The sequence below is a fragment of the Rissa tridactyla genome, chromosome W (assembly GCF_028500815.1).
Source record: "Rissa tridactyla isolate bRisTri1 chromosome W, bRisTri1.patW.cur.20221130, whole genome shotgun sequence".
Lineage (NCBI taxonomy): Eukaryota > Metazoa > Chordata > Aves > Charadriiformes > Laridae > Rissa > Rissa tridactyla.
The window spans coordinates 14,519,362-14,544,320 of NC_071496.1; the positions used below are offsets into that span (position 1 = coordinate 14,519,362).

Here is a 24,959-nt window from a genome sequence, read left to right on the forward strand (position 1 = left end):
AGGATACATGCCACACAAAATTGAGAATTACCTTCAGTGAGGTGTGAAAGGAGAACTGTTAAGCAGTCACTTTGTGCAGTTCTGCAAAGGTCACTTCTGTTCTTGCTGAGCATCTTCCAAAAGGACTGAAGTAAATGGGAAGATTTATTTTGACTGTTTTTTGTTGCAATTTGGGAACATGAGCTAGTTTCTCCACATGAGTCAGAAGTATAACTCTAAGTGACTTAAACTTATCAACTTTAGGTATTTACAGAATCACAGAATTGTAGGGGTTGGAAGGGACCTCTGGAGATCATCTAGTCCAACCCCCCTGCCAGAGCAGGTTCACCTAGAGCAGGCTGGACAGGAAGTTTTTCCTCATGTTGAGATGGAATTCCCTGTGTTCCAGCTTGTGTCCGTTGCCCCTTGTCCTGTCACCAGGCACCACTGAGAAGAGTCTGGCCCCATCCTCTTGACACCCACCCTTTAGATATTTATAAGCATTGATGAGATCCCCTCTCAATCTTCTCTTCTCCAGGCTAAACAGACCCAGGTCTCTCAGCCGTTCCTCATAAGAGAGGTGCTCCAGTCCCCTGATTGTCTTTGTAGCCCTCCGATGGACTCTCTCCAGTAGTTCCCTGTCCTTCTTGAACCGGGGAGCCCAGAACTGGACACAGGACTCCAGATGTGGCCTCACCAGGGCAGAGTAGAGGGGGAGGATGACCTCCCTCAACCTGCTGGCTACACTCTTCTTGATGCACCCCAGGATGCCATTGGCCTTCTTGGCCACAAGGGCACATTGCTGCCTCACGGTCATCCTGTTGTCCACCAGGACTCCCAGGTCTCTTTCCACAGAGCTGCTCTCCAGCAGGTCAGCCCCCAACCTGTACTGGTGCATGGGGTTATTCCTCCCTAGGTGCAGCACCCTACACTTGCCCTTGTTTAAAAGAATTGCTGAAGAGTTTTGATTGAGACCACAGGCCAGCTGAGCTTCGGAGCTTTGGACAGTTCAGGCAGCTCCTACCTGATTCACTCTGCCTCAATGTAATAATCCATACAACAAGGCCTTGCTTCAACTGTTCAATTCCTAGATTGGTTTTAAAAGACATTATTTTTGTTATTACACAGAATCACAGAATGGTAAGGGTTGGAAGGGACCTCTGGAGATTATCTAGTCCAACCCCCCCTGCCAGAGCAGGGTCACCTAGAGCAGGTTGCACAGGAACATGTCCAGGTGGGTTTTGAATGTCTCCAGAGTTGGAGACTCCACCACCTCTCTGGGCAGCCTGTGCCAGTGCTCTGCCACCCTCAAAGTAAAGAAGATCCTCCTCATGTTTAGGTGGAAGTTCCTATGCTCAAGTTTGTGCCCGTTACCCCTTGTCCTGTTGCTGGTCACCACTGAAAAGAGCCTGGCCCCATCTTCCTGATACCCACCCTTTAAGTATTGCCTGTGTTACTTGTTTAGTTAGCAGCTGACATATGTCAGGGTTAACTAAGCGATGATAATGTGTGGCAGAATTATTTAAATTATACATGGGGTTATTCTTAAGTGGTTAAAAAAGAAGGATGTGTCTGTCATTCAAGCCCATGTTATCCCAGAGGTGTACACTTGCTGCTGCTGGGTCTCAGGTGCATTCAGGACAGGCATTTGATATCTTCCTGCTTTCATTCTTCTGCATGGAAATGGGTTAGTCATTGTGAGGGCTGTTGTGAGACCAAAGTCCTGTTAAAAATTGCCCTGAGAAACAGGGGAGTGAAGAGAAATATTATTAAAGAGTGAGCTATTTCAGTAAAGGCACTGAAAGCAGCGTGCTTGCATTTGCTGTAGTCAGGTGTGTCTTTGAATCATCATTGACTTGGTTACTGGCAGGGAGAATGTGTTGCTGCTGCGGTGTCAATGCAGTTAAAGGGACACTGCCAACACACACTACCTCCTCAGGAACAAAATGTGAATTACAAGTAGTTTCAGGTGCTATGTTTGCCCTTGAGTATCCCTTGCTGATTTCTGTTGTCTTGCAAACATGTTTTGAAATGCCTTTTCCCTTGCTGCAATGTGAAAGCCCAATGACTGACCGTCAGTTGCCGAATGAGTGTTGGAAAGTCCATCGCTGGCAGGAGGGTGATAGTTTCACTTCAGCAGTCTCCCTGTAAAAAAGTGCATGATGATGGTATTCTGCATCATGCACCTTGCCAACAAACTAATCAATTAAGTTTCAAGGCAAGGAAGTCACCCTCAGGCAGTACCAGTACCTGCTCCTAAATATTTCTCACACATCCACTGCTGGCTTTTGTTAGAGATGGGCTGTGCTAGCCTGGATCCACAGTCTGTCCCTGTGCAGCCATTTGCAGGTTATGAAGTATGGCATCTTTATTTCTTTACAGTTATGTCAAAAGCTGAGCTGGTTACTTTAATGTTCAGATCACAGTTGGATTGGGCAGGGTTAGCAGTTAAGAAAATCTATATTTAACTTGGAGGTGACTAAACATTACTGGTGCCATCTCATAAGTATATGATATTGTAGTTACTCTTGTCCATGGTTCTAAAATCAGGAATGAACCTCAGTTTTCATCTGCAACAGACTTGTACTAGTCTAATCACACTGGATTGAAGTGTGGCTACATGCTTTAAAGTTATCTAGCTGCCAATGCTTATAATTGCCATTCACCTTTTGGGCTTCTCATGGGGTTTTTTGCATGCAGGGGTGGCAGAGCTAAGGACACTTATTTGATGAGTTATATCAGGTCAGATGACAGAGGGCAATTGATTATGTATGGCACTAAAATCTCTAATACAGGAGCTATGCACAAAACACTGCAGTGTTAATTTATCCATATCAGGTGTGAGCACACATCCACCTTTACATCAGTAAGCTAGCTAGCACCGCTACAAACAAGTTTTAACATTGGCTTTACGTAGAAGAATAGAAAATAGATTTTCTACAACTGGGCATTAATCCTAGATTCTATTTGAACCTTATGTTCACTCTGAAACTTTTTGAAACACAATTAAAGCATCAAAAACTTCAAAGACATTTGAACCAGCAGTATATAAGATTAGCACTTTGTTTCATGTGCCCTGCGCTTTTGTAATCCTTTAGCAGGTGCCATATACCTGGACTACTGTGCCATTTAACTAGGGCCTTACTTAAACTAGTTAAGCCAAACACTATAATTCCTTTAAGAGGGCAATCTTATTTTAAAACTGTTCCTAAATGGTCTAAGCAGAAGTAGAAATGTCCTCACAGACTTCTGCCTTGCTCTAACAAAACAAACCTAAATAGGAAAGCTGACTTAAACAATTACAGTTTTGTCCACATTTGGTTTTGTCCTGAATTGGAATGAAAAGGCAGAATATCAATACCTATCTTGGCACAAGGAGTGCCAGAAACGCTGAAACTTTTTTAGTCTGACATCTTTGATTGAAGAAGAACATTTAGACTTTTCTCAAACTGAAATTCAATTTCCAGGCAGCCAGACCTGAGCTGACGCAGTGCCTCAAGCAAATGCTGTGGATGGGGGGCACCATGGGATTTGTAGCCTGGCAGGAGAGCCCAGCCCTGTGAAGTATGGGGACGTGAGACAGCTAAACTGGTGCTCTCACAAGAAATGGCTCTCAGCACTATTATTTGAATTGTGGGAAGATTCCACTTTCATCAGAAGTCCTTCAATTACCTTTTTTCAAACACTAGAAAATTATCCCCATGTAAAGGAGAAAATGATCTGTGGATTTAGCAGAGAAAAGGGGACATTTGACCTAAAAAACATTTTTGAAAGGTAGAAGTGTTTTGTGCATAATAAATACAGTAATAATAATGAATGCAGTCCTCAGGCTTGAGCAAACTCAGTGACTTGAGCAATTCAGGCTGTTTGTTTAGACATACCATGTAAGTCTTTGTCTTCAAAAAAGAAAAAAAAAATACCCTGATGTTTCACAAATGTTTTTTTCCAAATTGTTTTGAGTTACATCTCACCAGTAAGGTGGGCAGAAGTAGTCCAGGAAAGGAAAGTGATGAGTATTCTTTACAAAGTTAGGAGCTTCACAGTTGTAGATGTACATCATACACAATTACAGGTCCTGAATGCATTAGTTGAGCAGCTATATTTCATGTCTGTGAGGTTCCTGAATATAGCAAAAGAGCAGTAATTGCAAGTGGATTACACCAGCTGCCTAGCTAAACACCTATCTTCTTTATAGTGGAACCTTTCTCTATGTTTCCTTTTAATTCCTTCTCTATTTCTTTTTCATTTGCTATTTCCAAGATTAGAAGGAAGTGGTAAGAAAAAGGTAGCCCCACACCTGCCATGGGGATATTGAGATGTGCATTGTCCTCTTCTACCGTCTCCATGCTGGCTCAACCAAGATTTTAACACCAAGCAGCCAGATTGGTGGTGATGGTGGTGCTAGCAGTGGTGGTAAATACGGTAAGAAGGAAGAAAAAGACTTAAACGTATAACTTGGTGAACTCAACCTCATTCCTCTAGTCCCTCAGAGCAAGTGAGGGGAAAAAGAGACTGTATAAAGGGATTTTAAGGAAATGTATAAGATAAACTACTAGAACTAAGGAGATGGGAGCCAGCTACACTTTGCTGCTTTTTTTTTTGTGGTTAGTAAAGAGTAAGTTACCTTGTCACCTATCCCACACTTTGTTTAGAAAAGAAAAATGCTGGCTGTACCAAACCAAAATTTCTGCCTTCCTATTCCTGTTAAATGCGGGATCCTAAAACTCAGTGATAGACAGTAGTGGAACAATTGCTTCGGATACTGAAGTACATGCTTTTTCAAGCAAAGAGTAGGAGGTTCAGTGAGAAAGATTAGGTGTGGACTGCAGGAGCTCATCTCTGCTTAATATTGCTTTGCTTAAGCCAAGTATTGACTGAGATATGAGAAGATACACATCTTGGCAGTTAGCAAAACCTGGTCCCCGAGATGACGACCCCAGTTTCCCAAAACCTTTCCTACTTTTAGGAATGCAATTATGTCCTTCACCTGAGATAGCTACTCTCACAATCATGTCTTCTGTACTTGTATGATATTTCCCAAGTCCATGTGTGGGGCATAAAGAGAGCCCAGGCTCCCTTTGTCTTCCTTGGCAGTCTAGGGAGGAAGGTAACCTCTGGACTTCCTCACATTAGGCTTTGGGTTTTGACCCCCTTGGGATCCTGGAAAGCCCCTGAAACAAGTTTTGTGCTCCACCATCAGTATTTTTTTCACTGAGCATGTGAATTCCCTAATTATTGTACAACTGACAAGAGGAAATGACACAAATCTTGGCATTTTGCAAGAAAAAGCTCCAAAGCCTTTCATTGTTTCACAACTGTGGCAACCTGCAGATGTTCAAAAGTGATGAATAATACCCCCTAAAAATCACAACACTGATCAGCTTAAAAATCATTACTTTTTTTTTCTTTTTCAGTGGTTAAATTTATGGTTTCTTTTCACTTCTCTTGTGGTTTTCAAGTCTTTGTGGTTCAGGACTTGGTTCACATTTTCAACCTTTTTTTGTTCACAGCATTCATGTCTAGAAAGGTATTTATTTTTTAACTGAAAACTATGATTTGCACACATCACAGCAGAACTCTGTGAGGAGTCATGGATCAACACAAAGTATCCTGACACTCAAAGCAATTGCTGGATTTGGTAATATGGATTCATTACTGCTGTTCTAGTGACTTCTTTGAAACTGGTATGTTTTTAAGGATGTTAGAAATTCTAACAGAAAAAAAAAATTGATAAAAGAAGCTAGTAGCAAATAACTGGTCTACTATGACAAAGATGGTTCTTAAACTGTGTAAAGATTTGTGGGAAACTATTTTTGATGAGGTAAGTGCAAGTGATCTCTTTGGTACTTGCATCCCTTGAAGAGGATATGTACATCTCTAAAATGTTCCTGGAGATATTTGCTGTGAATTCATTCAAGAACTCACAAAGTTTAGCATCAATTTTCTTTAGCTCTAAGCAATCTCAGATGTATTTCACTTGCGTTATAAGTGTAAAAGGCAGTGGCCACTCAATGAACCTTGGATTTTTTTTTTTTCCCCACTGCTAAAGAGAAGGGCTTCCTCATGTAAAATGGCCAAAAAATAGATGAAGAAGAAAAGATAAAGCCTATAGGACATGCCACAAAGAGTCATCTGAGAGGACCCAGTGGCTTAAGAAAGACCCTTTGAATGATCAGTTCCCTTATGTTGTTCATTGATTATCTCCTGGATTTCCCTTATCTTTCCTTTCCTGGTGATATTTCTTTAATTGATTCCTGATTACAGATTACACATTACAAACTGTTATTTGTCAAACAATGGAGCCAAGCTTCTTTCTGCAGCTTGGGGAAATTCATGCAGCTCTTGATAATTTCAAGAGGTTCAAACTGAACAAGCTGTAGAGAACGTAAGATGATCTGGTGGTAATTGGTAAAGGAGGAGTCTGTACAGACTCTTCTTCAAGCAACTACCTTGTTTACACTCCTTGGCCTTTATACTGCTAGAAAATCCTGTATCCTGCAAGAATTACAATGCAGTAGAATCACAGAATGGTAAGGGTTGGAAGGGACCTCTGGAGATCATCTAGTCCAACCCCCCTGCCACAGCAGGGTCACCTAGAACAGGCTGCACAGGAATGCGTCCAGGCAGGTTTTGAATGTCTACAGAGACAGAGACTCCACCACCTCTCTGGGCAGCCTGTGCCAGGGCTCTGCCACCCTCAAAGTAAAGAAGATCCTCCTCATGTTTAGATGGAACTTCCTATGCTCAAGTTTGTGCCCATTACCTCTTGTCCTGTTGCCGGGCACCACTGAAAAGAGCCTGTCCCCATCCTCCTGACACCCATCCTTTAAATATTAGTATTTATTTTTTCCTCCACATGCTTTGAGATGACACCCGGAATGAGCTGTTCCATCATCTTTCCAGGGATGGACGTGAGGCTGACCGGCCTGTAGTTCCCTAGGTCCTCCTTCTTGCCTTTTTTGAAGGCTGAAGTGACATTGGCTTTCCTCCAGTCCTCAGGCACCTCGCCTGTTCTCCAGGACCTTTCAAAGATGATGGAGAGCAGCCCAGCAATGACTTCCACCAGCTCCCTCAGCACTCTCAGGTGCATCCCATCGGGGCCCATGGACTTGTGGTTGTCCAGTTGATTTAATTGATCTCTCACTTGATCCTCCTCAACCAAGGGGAAGTCTTCCTTCATCCAGACTTTCCCTGTTACTTTCTCCAAAGTCTGGGACTCCTGAGGGCTGGGCTGATCAGTAAAGACCAAAGCAAAGAAGGCATTCAGTAACTCTGCCTTCTCTATATCCTTTGTCACCATGGCACCTGTCTCATTCAACAGCAGGCCCACATTTTCTCTAGTTTTCCTTTTGCCTCCAATATACTTGTGGAAGCCCTTCCTGTTGACCTTGACATCCCTTGCCAGGTTTAATTCCAAGGAGGCCTTGGCTTTCCTTGTTTCATCCCTGCACGCTCTGGCAGCATTCTTGTAATCCTCCCAAGTGGTCAGTCCCTTCTTCCACTTACTGTAAACTTCCCTCTTCCACTTGAGCTTTTTCAGAAGCTCCCTGCTCAACCATGCAGGTCTCCTGCTTCCCTTGCCTGATTTCTTGCTCTTAGGGATGCACCAATCCTGAGCTTGGAGAAAGTGGTCTTTGAATACCAACCACCTCTCTTTATCCCCCCTGCCTTCCAGAGCCCTAGCCCACAGGATCTCTCCAAGCAGTTTCTTGAAGAGGTCAAAGTTAGCCCTCCTGAAGTCCAAGGTTGCAACCCTACTTGTTGTTTTGTGCATACTGCCCATGATCCTGAACTCTATCTTCTCATGATCACTACAACCTAGGGTGCCCCCAACCTTCATGTCCTCCACCAGTCCCTCTGTGTTTGTCAGTACCAGGTCCAGAAGTGCTCCTCTCCTTGTTGGGTCCTCCACCACCTGTGTCAAAAAGTTGTCATCAATACACTGGAGGAACCTCCTGGACTGTACGTGCCTGGCTGTGGGGTCTTCCCAGCAGATATCGGGGTGATTGAAGTCCCCCATGAGAAGCAAGGCCTGTGATTGTGAGGCTACTTTAAGCTGTCTGTAGAAGGCCTCATCAGCTTCCCCATCCTGATCAGGTGGCCTGTAAGTAACACCCACAACAGTGTCTCTCATATTAGCCTGCCCCTTAATCCTTACCCACAAGCTCTCAACTCTCTCTCTTCACCTGTCCCCAGGGAGAGCTTGATACATTCCAGATGCTCTCTCACATAGAGAGCAACTCCACCACCTTGCCTTTCTGGCCTGTGTTTCCTGAAAAGGACATAGCCATCCATGACAGCATTCCAGTCATGTGAGCTATCCCACCATGTCTCAGTAATTGAAGTGAGATCACCCAGGCACCTCACTGGCAAGCCCAGTTGCATCACCTCATCCTGTGTAGCCAGGAGGCCTTAGTGATAGGGATACAGCTACCAGTAAGACACAATTCTCCCTAATAGTTCAGTGGTTTAATGTGTTAATTAAAAAATGGTCCCTTTTTGTTCTATTTCCATGATCTCAATTCAGGCAGGAGGCAGGGGAGGGAAGTGTAATAGCCAACAGACAATCCACCCAATAAACATCACTGAAACATCATTTTGGAGGTGCCAGAAGACTTGTGGGTCACAAATATTGAGAAGAACTTGTGTCACATGCATCCATCACACAGCAGGCACAACAGCAATCAGCCAAAGGAATAGCTCTAATGGATAATTAGGAGTCTCAGACCACTCTGAGGAAATCTTCACCCAAAAAGCGGGTCCTGAAAAAACACGTCTTCCCCTTTGAGCAGTCAGAGTAAATGTTGTGTATTCGAAAGCACCAAATCAGAGGCAGTAGAACAGAGAGCACAGTGGGGCTGATGCGTGTCCACAAATAACAGCAAATGGAATAATCTCTGAGGTCTTGCCTAGACTTGCAGTCCTCTTCATGTCACAACACTTTTAAACAGCTTTCCAATTAACATACTCAATATCAGGTCTGGAAATTCAAGTCTAATAAGGTTTCATTGAAAAGCAAGGCATACAGCCTACCAACTGAATGCAACGGACCATGCCAGTTGGCACCAGGATGCACTATGTTTATATAATAACTGCCATTCTGTGTCATATCGAAGGTCCATGTAGTCCAATGGCTTTCCCTGACATTGGCCAGTAGAGCATGCTAAGAAAAAGCTATCAGAACAAAGTGCCTGTACAAAGATTTTTGCCCCAGTTGCTCTTCCAGCCTCCAGCACTCCAGAGCTAATGGGATTACTAAACAAAATTTGTACATAAAGCACTTTGTACATCAATGAGAAAGTATCCATAAAGTAAAGGCATTGCTACTTGGTGGGGAAAAACATTTTGAAATGTTTTACAAAGCAGCTAAACAAGTATGAAAAAGTATTGATTCTATCATTTTATTTCAAGAGTGATGCCCGTGGTGTATTAGGAAAGGGAGTATTTCTACAGTAAAGTGAATTTCTTAGCTCTATAATGTATTGTGCTGCCCTAATGATATTATACCAGAGGTCGTTTTCTGAATGGAGGGAGCAATGGGTTTTGCCACGTTCTCTGTCTTTTGACTGTTTACTTGGCTACAATATTGGCTTAATAGTAGATTCCAGCAGCACTCATGGCTTGCTCCCAGCTCAATGTTGAACTCCCTGTTGAGTTTTTTATAAATGAGAATGAGGTTTCGGGGACATTGCTATTTTGCTTTGAGAATTGGCCCATAAAGAAGACTGGAGTTTGATGGATCATGAATTTGTGTCATTTACTACCATTCCAAATGCAAAGTGACATGGATGTGGAAACCTCAGCTAGAGGGGGAACTGTGGGGAAAGGGCCGAGTTTGGCCAGAGTGGGAAATTGTAATGCCTTGGGAAAATGATAGCAAACTGGCTCAGGGGATGTCTAAGCAAGACCCAAATGATGCCCTTTGAAAAGGCAATCTAATGATTTAATACCCCTGTTCCTGGATTGTGGTGTCATGAAGCCCAGAATGGCAATCCTTGCTTTGGACACACAGCACAGTCTTCTAGGGAGACAAGACCAGCTCATTAGATGGCAAGATTTGCGCTCCTTGCAAGAAGCTGGTCCCCATACAGTTCTGACAGTCTCAGCCAGCCTCTGCCATCTGGCTGGGACAGTTCTCCAAACACACAGCAAAGCCTTTCTTAGAGCCTCAGCCACATGGAGAGAATATTTCAGAGGACTGGAAACGGTGGTCACTGTAAAGTATAGTAGCTTTTGGCTCCAGTGGCCATTTTGTCACAGATGTTGCTGAGATCCGTTGTGATTTCCAGGTACTTCTGGAAAGCACAAAATGATTCAGTAATCACAAAATAAGAGCAGAAGTAGAAAACTAGAATTGATAACCAGCCCCCTAATGATTAATGTTCTCCCCCTCCACTGCCTCTGAATGCGAAACACTCCCCTATCAGCAGGATGACCTGGACTTGAGTTCCTCTGAAGTGAAGCTAGTTTGGTTCAGTCTTGCAGGAGGCTCTGGGCTCTGAGTGATGATGGGAAGTGAGATAAAAGGGCCCTCAGCAACTTACCCTCACCTTAACCTCATCCACTGCGCAGGTATGGGCTAATGCATTCAGCTCCTATTGCTAAGCAAGTCGGGGTTATAAACATGATTTTCATAACTGGATTTTAACATACGTAGAAACCACCCAGCAATGATAATAGTTTTGCACCTTAAGACAGAGAAGAACAGCTTCTCTGAAGTGTTAAGAATCCCAGCACATTTATCTTAATAAGTTTTATTACAGCCTGCCAGTTTAAACATAATGATTAATTTATTGTATAAAATACCAGTAATATATTTTTTGATTTTGCTAATTAATTATCTCAAACAAAGGTGATATTTATAAAACTGTACAGAAATGGTATGTGCATTAAAATTGCCTTGCAGCAGGAGATTAAATTATTACTAATATGGGATCAAATTATTACTGTATTGACTTAGTTACTTTATTACCTCATAATGTATTTCTTCATTATTTTCCCCGGGATTGTAGCATTCATGATTGCATTAAAGTCTGTTAATCTATGCAAATATCACGAGGAGCTACTAATAGCCACGGCAACTTTCTTCAATTTCAAGGAATGTGGTAAGTACCCTGAACACATTGTTATGTTCTGTTAGTGTGATGGGATTAACTCAGACCCTGAGTCCTTGGGACAGTGGGTGGGCAGCAGATCCCTTTGAGCCTTTACTTCCTTAAGGATAGATGAGGTGAAAGGTGGGATTTTATTCTTGTCCTTAGGAGGTGGGATGAGGGGCACCATTCTCAGCTCCACCACTCTAACCCTGCCTGATGTCAACTGAGTCACCTGTTAGTTTGCAAAAGGACCATGTCATATATCTTTGCTCTTTTTTTTCAGCCCTGCTATTTATCAGCAAAAGCAATAGCCCCCACATGAGCACATGTGTTTTCAAACTAAAGTGGGAACCAGTTATTTTCTAAAGGTAAGGTGATGGAGTGGTGGCTTTTATACATGCAGGAAAAGGCAGAAGCAAATAGGATAGGTGGATTTTCAACACTGGGCACAGTTTTTGAGTATCCCATGTGTGATCTAATGCCTTAGAATCATAGAATCATAGAAATGTCTAGGTTGGAAAAGACCTTTAAGATCATCGAGTCCAACCATCAACCTAACTCTGACAAAAACCATCACTAAACCATATTGTTAAGCACTACATCTACCCGTCCTTTAAATACCTCCAGGGATGGTGACTCTACCACTTCCCTGGGAAGCCTCTTCCAATGCTTAATAACCCTTTCAGTGTAAAAATTTTCCCTAATATCCAGTCTAAACCTCCCCTGGAGCAACTTGAGGCCGTTTCCTCTTGTCCTATTGCTTGTTACTTGGGAGAAGAGACTGACCCCCACCTCTCTACAGCCTCCTTTCAGGTAGTTGTAGAGATCAATAAGGCCTCCCCTCAGCCTCCTTTTCTCCAGGCTAAACAATCCCAGTTCCCTCAGCTGCTCCTCATAAGACTTGTTCTCCAGACCCCTCACCAGCTTTGTTGCCCTTCTCTGGACCCACTCCAGCACCTCAATGTCTTTCTTGTAGTGAGGGGCCCAACACTGGACACAGTACTCGAGGTGGGGTTTCACCAGTGCCAAGTACAGGGGGACAATCACTTCCCTAGTCCTACTCACCACACTGTTCCTGATACCGGCCAGGATGCTGTTGGTCTTCTTGGCCACCTGGGCACACTGCTGGCTCATATTCAGCTGGCAGTCGACCAACACCCCCAGGTCCTTTTCTGCCAGGCAGCTCTCCAGCCACTCCTCCCCAAGCTTGTAACGCTGCATGGGGTTGTTGTGACCCAAGGGCAGGACCCGGCACTCGGCCTTGTTGAACTTCATACCATTGGCCTCGGCCCATCGACCCAGCCTGTCCAGGTCCCTCTGCAAAGCCATTCTACGGGTGGGGCGATACTCCCACCCATCTTGGTGTCATCTGCAAACTTACTGAGGGTGCACTCAGTCCCCTCGTCCAGATCATTGATAAAGATATTAAAGACAACTGGACCCAATACTGAGCCCTGGGGAACACCACTCGTGAATGGCCACCAACTGGATTTAACTCCATTCACCACCACTCTCTGGGCCCAGACATCCAGCCAGTTTGTAACCCAGCAAAGAGTACTCCCGTCCAAGCCATGGGCAGCCAGTTTCTCCAGGAGGATGCTGTGGGAAACCATATCAAAGGCCTTACTAAAGTCCAGGTACACAACATCCACAGCCTTTCCCTCATCCACCAAGTGGGTCACCTTGTCATAGGAGGAGATCAGGTTTGTCAAGCAGGACCTGCCTTTCATGAACCCATGCTGACTGGGCCTGATCACCTGGTTGTCCTTCATGTGCCGCATAATGGCACTCAGGATGATCTGTTCCATGACCTTCCCAGGCACCGAGGTCAGATTGACAGGCCTGTAGTTCCCTGGATCCTCCTTCTGGCCCTTCTTGTGGATGGGTGTCACATTTGCTAACCTCCAGTCAACTGGGACCTCCCCGGTTTGCCAGGACTGCTGGTAAATGATGGAAAGTGGCTTGGTGAGCACTTCCGACAGCTCCCTCAGTACCCTTGGGTGGATCCCATCCGGCCCCATAGACATGTGTATGTCCAGGTGTTGGAGCAGGTCCCTTACCATCTCCCTTTGGACTACAGGGGCTTCATTCTGCTCCCTTCCCCTACCTACTAGCTCAGGGGTCTGGGTACTCAGGGAACAACTGACTCTACTACTAAAGACTGAGGCAAAGAAGGCATTAAGTACCTCAGCCTTCTCTTCATCCTTTGTCACTGTGTTATTGCCCCCATCTAATAAAGGATGGAGATTCTCCCGAGTCCTCCTTTTGTTACAAATATGTTTATAGAAACTCTTTTTATTGTTCTTAACATCCAAAGCCAGGTTAAGTTCTAGTTGGGCTTTGGCCTTTCTAATTTTCTCCCTACATGGCCTCATAACATCTTTGTAGCCTTCCTGAGTGGCCTGCCCCTTTTTCCAAAGGCCATAAACTCTTCTTTTTTCCCTTAGTTTCAACCATATCTCTCTGTTCATCCAGGCCGATCTTTTTCCCCCATGGTTCAGTTTATGGCACATGGGACAGCCTGCTCCTGTGCCTTTAAGACTTCCTTCTTGAAAAACATCCAGCCTTCCTGGACTCCTTTTCTCTTCAGGACTGTCTCCCAAGGGACTCTGTCAAGCAGGCTCCTGAAAAGACCAAAGTCCGCCTTCACACTGACGTTTCAGAGGTGCTCGATGAATCATCTTCAAGAGGGCTGAGTTTGCTGCAGAGCTGTGAGTGTGTGTGTGTTTGTATGGACTGTTTAAAAAAACTTGCAGCCTTAAAAAAATATTGAGTCTTGAATGCTTCCCTTTCCAACAGCACTAAAAACTGCAAGATGCATGCCTAACTAGAAGAATAGGTAAGGGGAGTTAGGTATGCAGTAAATAAGTACACATCTGTTGAGTGATATAACTATTTATCTCTTTTACTGATTAGTCCAATTTCACATTTCCCATGCTTAGATAATGAGGTCATAGACACCTTTGTAGTAAGGCATGCAAAATTAAATAGAAGAAAATCAGGTTAAGTTGTATCACTGAGTGACAAGGACGGAATTTCACCTCCTTACCCATATCTGTCTAAATGATCTAGATCCATAGCTTATGTGCAAGCAAGACAATCCTGACAGCAACTTTCCAGCGATGATCGGTGCTATATTATTCCTGCAATATTAGGGCTTACATCAGGCTCTCCTGTCATTTCTGAATGGCATCTGAAGCCTCGTCTTTAAATTGACCTTGGACTGAAATCAGTTTAGGTCCAATTATAAGAGCTACTGAACTCTGGGTGCCCTTGCTTTGCTCCATCAGCATGTGCACCACAACTGAGAGGAAAACAGGCTTTGAAAATGTTAAAGGCTTCAGTTTTTGACACAAAAGCTGCATTTTGATCTATAAACAAGCAAAACAGGCTTGAGGTGGTGGTGAGCAATCCCACAGTCCCAGGGGTTCCTGGAGTCCCTCTCTTCTCCCTTAAAGAGTAACAAGAGTCTCCCTCCCAAATCTCTGTTGTTGTTTTTTTTAACAAAAAAAAACCCCACAACACCACTGTGGTGTCAGAGCAAACCAGTGTTGGATTAGGCATTTGCACCTCTGTAAATGGATCAACAAAACGTGATTGTTTGGCTGTCAATCTGCATTTGGCTCAGAGGGGATAATTTTAACTTAGAATGTGTTAAAAAGTAATTCCGTAGATGGAAGCAATTTTGGACCCTGTGAAACTTTCAGCTTTTGTGCTGATGAGCTCACCTTGTTTTGTTAAATAGAAGAGTCCCCAAACAGCGCTCAGGAAGGGAAAAAGCAGGGTGAAGCCAGAAAAAAGCACATTATTTCTTGTGTATTCTTTCTTTTTTTTTTTTCCTTTTTTTTTTATAAAAAAGATGAGTGGCTATCCTTCATGGTGAGAGGAAAAAATAAAGGGAAAAGCAAGCCCAGAAGAAATGCAGGCAGTAAATTAGATGGATTGGTTGAAGTTGTTATGCATTAATTGCATTTCAGGATCACCTGGGCCCCCTCTCCACCAAGCAGCAGAGCCCCTGTCTGCTGGGCACTATACAAGTGCTGAACAAAGGATGGTAACAAAGTAGCATTAAGGGTCACATGGAAGGTCTCTCCAGCTGGTTTCCTTTCCCAGCCCATTGCAGAATACAAGCTCATTAATTCTCTGCATTTAGACAGGTTCTGTCAATCAAGGCTCTTACACAAAACCACTGAGCAAACTTCCCAACTCAAACTGAAACTCAAACAGCTTGAAATGTTTTTAGGTTGAATTCAGAGAAAGTGTGAAAACTGCTCAAATATCAACCACTTTCTGCCTGCAAAAGCATTTTCTTCTCAGCTCTTGCATTAACACCTAGACTCAGACATGCCTGTGACACAGAGAGGCTCTCTATTTGCCATCTCAATTTTTTCTTGTATTGCAATATCAGACACAAAGCAACATTTTCTCTAGTAGATCGTGCCACCAATACAATAAGGGTCTAATAATATGCTACTATATCTGCATCACATTAATATTCTATTACACTAATGCATTATTATGCTAATAAGTCTATTAAAAATGCAAAGTATAATTATACATTCTGTATGGCTCCACTGTTGAAATCTGATTCCTGCCCTAGACACACTTGTGTGTGTATTTCTAGAAAATTGCATTACCTACTGTGAAAAGTTAAGTTGATCTATACCTGATGTATTTCACCACGCACACCAAGCAGCCCAGCCAGGGTTTCCATACCTCCAATACCATTACCATGTGAAACAGATTAAGTGCTTAGCAGGTCTGCATTTCAGCTGTGGGAGAGAGAGACTTACAGTCATGCTTTACACGCACTTCTTTTTCTCTTGCTTTAGAGACTGGTATTTACCTTTCCTTTCACAGCTGGTTGAGAGGGGGCCCTCTTCTGGTTGGACATGGTGTGCAAGAAGGATCTCATGCACCTACATCCCGGCAAGCTGATCCCCTAATGAAAGGTGGTATCTGAGACCTGTTGAGGGATGGGGTTTAAGAGATCCCTTTCTCTGTAGTGTTTCATTTTGGCAAGTTCAGGCAGCTCCCTATTCAGTGTGCTGTTTATACAGTTTATTCTTTAACGCCTTATTTCCCCTGACACTATCATGGGAGCCACGGGCATAGCTGGCTGTGACTTCCCCCGGACAGCCCTAACACTGGGACACTGTGATGCCTACATCCTCCTGTGGTCCCTGCTCCTCTGTCACTGTTCAGAGAGAATTTGCAGAGTGCTTCCCACTCTCCATAAACATATCCACACTCCTGTGCACTCCTGAATAATGGCATTTAGAGGAGAGGTCTCCTGCAGTTCTTTCTACCATAGCTAAATGTTCACTTGATTGCTTTTAGATGAGCCAATTAAGAATGAAAAGGGAAAGTGAATAGCATGGTTTTGTTTTGTCAGGTTTGCCAAGTTTATTAAGTGGGAGCTCAGAATGAATATTGAATTTTCAAAGACTGGCTCCAATAAAATTTGGGAAAAGAAAGTGGAAGGACATGTCCTTCCCCTTGTCCCTGTCAGGATAACTCACTGCCCTGTATCAATGTCTGCATCTTGTGGCACCAGTCATTTAACAAATGTTGCAATGGACATTTTTAATGAGAGAATGGGGTTTCTCTTGTTTGTCTGAAGATCTATTCACTTACTTATTGCCACTGGAAAGAGGCAGGAAATTGAATGGAGAAAGATTCTGACTAAAAGAAATCCTTTCTAACGGTGAGGAAATAAAAGATGTAAAACTGGTTGTCTAGGGAGGCTGAGGCTCTCCATCACTAGAGGTAGATTAAAAATGAGAGAAACATAACTGTCAGTAATAGCATAGTGGAAGCTGGTCCTGCATTGTGCTAGTTGAGCTAGAAAGCTTCTCCAGGGTCCTGCCAACCCTTTGCTATGGTTCTGGCCCACCTTTCATAGGCAACAGACCCAAGGCTTTGTGAAGAGTTTCTCAACCTCATAGCCCTCAGGGTTTGTTTGGTATCTGAAGAGAAAAGAGGTTGAGATGGCATGAAATTGTCCTTAAAGGAAGTGAAGAATAGGAGGAACAGTTTACAAGTGCTTCATAAGACTAGGAAGTGTGCTCAATTTCACAGGATTTAAGGCTACCATAACCATCTACATGCTTCATGCAACCCACTTGTACTGCATTGCCTTGTGTGTGAGTAACCTTGTTCTGTGGTGGCTGTCCTTCCTTTGCAGTAAAGATCCTGCCATCATTAACAGTGACTGGATTTCCCTTTTAGGGCAAGGGGAAGAAATCCAGGTCTTGGGAAGTGAAAATACAGCATTGCTTTCAATGGGTATTCAGTATGATATATATGCATGAGTGATACTTTACATATGTGACTCCCCCATTTGAATTTGTCATAGCAGATATGGTGAATGAGTTTGGGACTCAATTACAGAATATTTGAAATAGTTTTATTTTTACTGTACCATCTAACTCATCTTGCTTCCAAATTTCACTGTTTTCAAAACAGCAGGGGAATGATTATTTACTCAGTGAAGATACACAAAGCATTGAATTCCCAAGTTTGGTCTACAGAACAGGAAGCTCTGTATTTTCAACTTGCTGTTGGTGTTCCAGCAGCCCCATAGCAAATTCCATTTATGTCATTGTCATTATTACTGTTATTATTTTAATACATAGCCTGTACGCCAACATCTCCTGTGGATTCTCCAAGATGAACATCAGGTGGTTTCAAGCTGCTTCATCAACTTGAGGTTCAGTAGAGCTACATCAGCTAAGAATTTAGCCCAAAGTCCCTATTGAAAGTGACAGAAAGCTTTTTGTTGGGCTGTCTCTCCCTTGGAAAGATAATGCTTTTCACAGGAAAGATGTTATTTGGTATGTTCCCTTATGTAACAGCACTGTTAGCAAAGTAGAGAGACCAAAAACGATGAGGATGCTAATACATGTGGAAATGTTCAGGGTGCTGAAGTGAGCGACCTCTCTGGAGCACAATGTTGTATTGTTGTTGAACAAGTCCACACAAATAATGGGTTTTTAGAGAAATCCGTTCTTCAGTTTCTGCAGATATCTTCAATCTAAATTCATATGGAATGAAGGTTTAAATGTAAATTATGACTCCAGCCTTTGACTATGCCTGTGTTAATCTGCCTTGCAAAAATCTCCCTGTCCTGCCCCCAACCCATATTTCTGTTTTAGTACATATCTGAAATATTCCTTTTTCTTCTTTAATGACAATCAGAGTAGAAGTTAGTCATGTTGATTGTCTTCCTGTTAAAGTGACATGTTGGATATTTTATACCTTTCCTTGACCTCTAGTTGGTCCATCCATAAACTAGCATTTGGATTTTTCCCATATTTCAGAAAGTAACTCCACTGGCACGTGCATGACTGGAAATCTAGAGCTCAGCTCACTCTTGGAGATTAAGGCACATGAAATCTAAGCTGTAATTGTGCTTCATATCCCCAGTGATCCCAGGAACTCCTGTCTAGACAGTTCAATGAAGACAGTGGCTCTCCTTTTTCTAGCCTCTGTTTTGCAATGATGTGCCACTTCTGCACTGCCACTACCCTGTGAAATATCTTGACCCTCCTGCTACCTTAGGACCTCTCATGACATTCTGGGTATCTTCTCATGCTGTCATGTCACAGGGAATGAGCACAGATGGACAAAAGTACCCCTATGTGCTTCAGATATAACCATAGATCTGTTGGATTAGTGCACAGCTGATTCAGTGTTGGTATTTGTTGAACTGGACGCATTCCTGTGCAACCTGCTCTAGGTGAACCTGCTCTGTCGGGGGGGTGGACTAGATGATCTCCAGAGGTCCCTTCCAATTCTGTGATTCTTTGAACCATCACCATCTTTAAGAACTGTGTGTGTTAAAGAGCAAGAAACACCATTGTGAGGGGGTGGGGGTAGGTTATGTTGCACACCTCTGTCTTAAAGCCCAGCCCAGATATTCCTGTGCAAGTCCCTGAAATGAGAGTTTGCTGCAGGAATCCTGAGCTGCAGAAGCCTAGTAGCTCACTATCAATCTGTGAGTGGTTTTGTCTTCTTGGACTTGCTTCACACCAGGATTAATAAGCAAAGATTGGCCTGTAAAGCTTACACAGATTGCAATTCCCTCTCCATATTAAGCTCTTCCTTTTGACGGAGAAGCATTTTTTCCCCTCTAACTTTCTCAGTTTTTCTCTCTCTAGATCTAACTTTTCTGCAGTCTGAATGCAGGCATTTGTAAAAAATCAGGGTGAGAGGATTTGCTCTCTAGGCAAAGAAAACACTGGAGGTTAATTAAAAACAAAAGGAAGCATAAAAAACAACCCCCACTCTCTCCTTTTCTCTACCCACATGGACCCTTCAAACCCAGGGGTTCATTCAGGAGTGGAGTTAGCCAGGACCAGGATGGAGGCAAGAGTCCTGGAGGAGAAAAAAGGTTTGTAATCTTTGAACCAAAGAAAGGGTGGGGGGAGACCATTCCATCAGTGTACTCCCAGAGGAAATTTCATCTAGGCCTGTTGTTTCTTAATGAGTTTTTATCCAGCTTTAATTTGATGGGTCTTCTTTCCCAAATGAGGCCTAAGATAGCAAGGGGGAAGGGAAACAGAATAGTAGGGCAGAGACCCAGCCCTCTGGAAATATTTCTTTTTTTTCTTTGTTTCTTTCTCTCTTAACTGATTGCTAAAATCTCTTTCTCACACTTTTATCTGTCCTTTTACTAATATTATGGTTTTGTTTCAAAATATGTGTTCTACATGAACACAGGGAAATAAGAACAGCTGCATCAAGCCAGGCTATCTAGCCCAGTACCATCTATCCACAGGAGCCAACAGCAGTTAGGAGCGTAAGAATGAGAAAGACATACTGCACTACTTTCCCTGTGATATAGGGTCAGGATTTCCTTGCAGTTAGTTTCCTAGGGTGGATTTTTCACCCATGTCTTTCTCTAGTCATTTTTTGCACCCATGTAAACTTTTGGCGTTTGTGATTCCCTGCAGCAAGGGGTTCCATGGATCAATTATACTTTGGGTGAACAGTGTTTTCCAGGTGTTCGTTAGTATGCCCACATGCCACCAGCTATTTGGGGGTTAATTTAGAGGTGACTACAATTAGTAGGCAATGAGCAAACATGGATATGAGCATGGACAGGTGAATTAATAACTATTTTTATGTCACATTGTCACTTTCTATTATTTCATCTTTTTTTTGTAGAGTTGTTTTGGGGTGGGTTTTTTTTATTCTTCCCCAGTCTCCCCCATTTGTGTTTGACCTCTCTCATTTCCTATGCATTGCTCAGACATGGAAGCAGCAGACTAGAGTCTTGAATGGGAAGGGACTATTTAGCAGAAGTCTCCAAATACCAAATGAAATAAGAAAGCAGATTACAAACATTTATTTCTTTTTTTTTTTTTTTTTCCTTTTTTCTGTGTGCGTGTGTGTGTATTTCTGGGAGCTGGGAAGCTCAGCAAGAATAGAAAGCTGTCTTCTTTTTCTGGTTTATATCACTTGGACCACATCTAGCTGGTTACATCAAGCCATAATAGTATTTACAGGGAAAAGTCACAGAGTTGTTAGGTCGAGGAACAGGGGCAGGATGAGCTTGCGGGATATCCAGTCTTAATAGAATGGTAGAATGGTTTAGATACAATCTAGTCCTTATGATAAAGAATGGGGGCATCTCTCCACCAAAGCATTCATCACAGATTGAAGTCCAGGCCAAGCTGAAGAGCAGGCTTGTCTGTTTTGGTTGCTGGGGTTTCACACCTCTCCTCCTCTCCCTCTTTCAACCATAAGCATGCCTCCCATTACAGGAGTAAACTTTGAATGAAATATTTCGCACATCTCTACCACTGCATTACATCCCACTGGTCATATCTTGACAGGCTGCATCAGTCAATAACAATGCAATATTAAAGGGTAATGACACAGACATGCAGGGTAATGACATAAAGCAATTTCTCTCACTATTTTGCCATTTACCAATTGATTGAATTCAAAACCATCAAGTCAAAAACACAGGGAGCGGCTAAGTCCAAGAGGAGCCGACATGCATCCCTATAATGTAGTGGTTCTGCTCAACTGGCTGATAAAAAATATCTAAGCAAACACATCGAGTTAAATTCTGCTCAGAGTCTGAAGACAGAGCAGAGCAAAGGAAACAAACCTGAACATGGACCTATACAGTAAAAATATATGAGTAAGGAGTAAGGAGATGGAAGGAGGTAAGAGAATGCTGTTTGGGTCCATGCAGTGAGCATAAATTGAGGCATGTGTGTTGTTTCAGCAGAGTAATTAATACAGGCGTGTCTATTTCTATAGACTCCATCTCAAGAGTGCAACTCCAGTTTGCAATCCTTCCTCTGAGAATCTCTACACCCTCAGAAAACATCTGTATTTCTCATGAGCTGCCCCCAGAGAAGATTAGGATGGACAAACATAATTTAGAATCAGGTAGAAAATGAAACTCAGATAAATCCTTAGATTAAGCAGCAGAATGAGAACAGGAACCTACCTGTATTCCCTCCTTGGGAAATAGAGGAAGGGCTTGGATCTGCTGCAAGCAAAGCCTGAAGACCAAATGTGGCCAGGAAAATAACATTTGGAAAAAGTGGGAGACAGATTTTATGGATTCTTTTTGAAATTGGAAATAAGGGTGAAATGTCTAAATTGCTGCTCAAAAAGCAAGAGGATAAAGTTGGTGAGGAATTCCCATGAAGCAGAGAGGCTTCTAGCAGTGGGGTCACTATTTTGGCTTCTTCCACCAGACAACTTCAGGCTGATGTGACAGGACCCTTCTGCACCTTCATTTCTTCTTATTCCTAATGGAGTTATTGATATTCCCTCCTCTAAAAAGCAATGAGGATGTTCCTTTCTAACACAGCTCCTAGGATCTTTCAGTTTTGCAAAGTTATTTACAAAATGGACCATGCAAAAGGTGTATTGGAGCAGCCCATCAGAAAGAAAGGTGGCAAACTCTGTATCTGGCTGATTATCACATGGTGAAGTGTTTGGCTTTGCTAAACCACAGGCATCCTGCGCAAGTTACACCCATGTGGGAAAAAGGTAAATACATACCATATCCCAAGAGCAGTCCTATGTGAGGTACTGCCCTAAAAGACTCAAGTATCTGAGCAAGGCTGTGAGGGAAGGACAGGGTGGAGAGAGGAAGGAAAATCACTGGGACTCCAGAGATGGGTGGTCACAGCTTCTGGGCCAGGGAGGTGTGGAAAGCAGAGCACAGAGAAAGGAGAGGGATGAAAAGATGGCATAGTATTTTTTTCTTTTAATTTTACTTTCTTAGAGCTGTTTACAGGTGTAATCCTACAACTGCAGAGTGTAAATCCTGCACAAGCCGTAGTGATTATTGCAGCTAGAGGACTCTGGGTGATTTTGTAACCCCTCTACTCTGCTTCAGTTGCTGAAAACTGGGAGCGGAGGGAAGGGAAGGGGGAGGGGAGAGCTGGCCTCTAGCAAAATTCCTGATCAAAAAGCCCAAAGATCTTCCCAGCATTTGGTGCCTCATGAGCACTGTCCAAAATAAGGGGGAAGGAGGCACTGGCTTCCTCCAAAACTCCTTTCCCCTTATGATGTCCCCCTGTACTGGGCGTGTGTAGGGGAATGCGTGCTGTGATCCAGCACCCAAAGCTGGTCTAATGGCCCAGGTTGCTGTGAGCAGGAGCTGGCTACAGCTTTTAATTCCAGCTGTCCTGGCATGCAAGCAGGTCCACCTGGCACGTAGCAGCACACTTACCTGCAGCATGGCAATCACAGGCAAGGGTGGAACCAGCTTGTCTTGCCATGCAGCCCTAAATACTTTGGTGAACTGTCTTAGGGCTCACATGGGGAGTTTGCCCAGGGAGACTGACCAGTCTGTCAGATACAGGAGGCCACATTCAAGGGTCAAATGGTCCTTTCTGGCCTGATAGTTCAAACCTCAGTAAAACCCCAAACTATCATATGCATGTTTAAAAATATTTTATTTCCCATTTTCATTTTTTTTTTTTCAATGAGACCAGCTAATGATGGAAGAGGGCGGCAATCTGTCCCTTCATTTTGGAGTTTGGGACTTGTTCGTAGAGTGTCCCCAAATGCTTGACCACACATGGGCGCTTCTGCTGCTCTCTGGCTGCCTTGGTGGATCTTCAAAAGGAGACACAGGATACATAAGCAGAGGGAGGGCATTTTTTAGCCGGTGGAGTATGGTGATTTCTTCAAGTGATGCAAATGAAGTCAGAAGCAGTCTTCTGCCAGCATTACTGCATGTAGAGCGTGGTTTTGCCCATGGAGCGGTGCCAGCTCTGAGAGGAGGGGACATGAGCACATCCTTGCGGTGTCCTTAGCTAAAAGGGCTGCTCACACCTTGGGCAGCACCTAATCCAATGGGGCTTCTAACTGCAACCACAATAGAAATAGCATATAGTAATAAAGTAAATAGACAGTAAAACTCTCCAGGATAAATAAGATGCCAAAAATGAACAAACAGCCTCCAAGTGATATTAAAATGTCTTTCACTTTTAATAATTTAAGGGACATTCTAGTGAGAAAGATAAGGAAACTTTAAAATAGATTATTTTTCAGCCTGACGGTCTGTTCCTCATACTCTCCTGTCTGATGTACTGAGGACTCATTGATATATCCTAGGCTGAAGCAGAGCATTTTAATAAATTATTGGGACAAAGAGTTGTCCTCTTTATTTTATTTTATTCAGTAAGTTTGCCTTTAGAAAAAACGGTTTGGGGGCTTTTGCTTCTGTAAATAAATTTCCTTCCTCCCTCTTTCCTTTCTTTCTTCATCCCACCCTCCCATCCCTTCCTTCACTCCCTTCCCTCTCTCTCCTCCCTCCCTCCTTCCATCTCTCTTTCTCCCTCTCTCTCTTTCTTTCTTTCTCTCATTCTTTTTCCTGGCTCAAAAAGCCCTAGACTGTGTCCTTGAGTGTTAAGGACAAACTGGCAATAATTTATGTTATAGTGTGATATGAAAAACATTACATCACACTATAAATTATAATATGAAGGGTGAAATGGCAGGAAGGATGCCAAATGCCAGCGGAAGTCCCATTAGACAACAGAGTTCTATTGCCTACCGCTCCCCACAGAAATCTTAGGTTTGCATGAAACTCTTTGCTGTGAGGGAGAGAGGCTGGAGGGGGGAGGAAGAAGAAATATAACAGATAAAATGTATAATCAGTCAACTGGAGATTTTTACTAATGCCTAAAAAGAAAGGTGACTTCTCTATAGAGCTATAGCAATTCTGAATGTGGCCACCTGGGATACTGTAATGCTGCCTCAAGCTGGAACAGGGGCTATGGGGAGGAGCTGTGTTGTGTGTGTGTAGTGCTGTTATTTGAGGGGTTCTTGGATTTTATTCTCACAGAGAAATCCCTGTGGAAGTCACAGAGGTTCCTCAGGGTTTCAGGTATCCCTGCTCATTGCTGTGGACCCAGGGGACTGTTTGAGGCTATGCCAGGAGCAGTCTGAAACCATGCCACGCTCTGGTGGTTCTTCTCTGGGAACAGGACTAATTAGGAGTGAAAATTAAGAAGGGCTCTCAGAGGAAAATGGCACCAAGGGGCAGATGGAAGTCTGGAGCCCATCTCTGACCTTGTGATGTGGACTATTGTTCATGAAGCCAGATGGCTGGAGAAGCATAGAAGAAGGGTCATTTCATACTTGCTGCCCCACACTTCTCTAAACATTCACCACTAGCCAGCACCTGAGAAGATCCCAGGGACTTGTGGGCCACGAGGCAGACCTGTGCAGTCATCCTCATCTACTAGTGCTGGGTCTGATACATTTGTGTTATCTGTCCCCTGACTATTATTTAATTCAGGCTGACTAAAAATCTTCACATGCTGTCCCTTCCACCCGTTCTCAGCCTGTGTGTCCATCTCTTCCTCAGATATGATGACGCCAAAAATAGAAGTT

General features: G+C 43.3%; 1 protein-coding gene across 34 annotated transcripts in view; it reads left to right on the plus strand.

The window, feature by feature from the left end:
• Window positions 1–24,959, plus strand: part of LOC128902031 (CUGBP Elav-like family member 4) — a 684,112-nt gene that overhangs the window by 441,767 nt on the left and 217,386 nt on the right. For 8 of the 34 annotated variants that reach the window (XM_054184327.1, XM_054184336.1, XM_054184352.1 and 5 more), the window contains exon 5: window positions 851–865. The exons of the other annotated variants lie outside the window; for them this stretch is intronic. In XM_054184327.1, coding sequence (XP_054040302.1) covers window positions 851–865 — 15 coding nt within the window. The remainder of the gene's footprint in view (window positions 1–850; window positions 866–24,959) is intronic. 34 annotated transcript variants of the gene reach the window in all.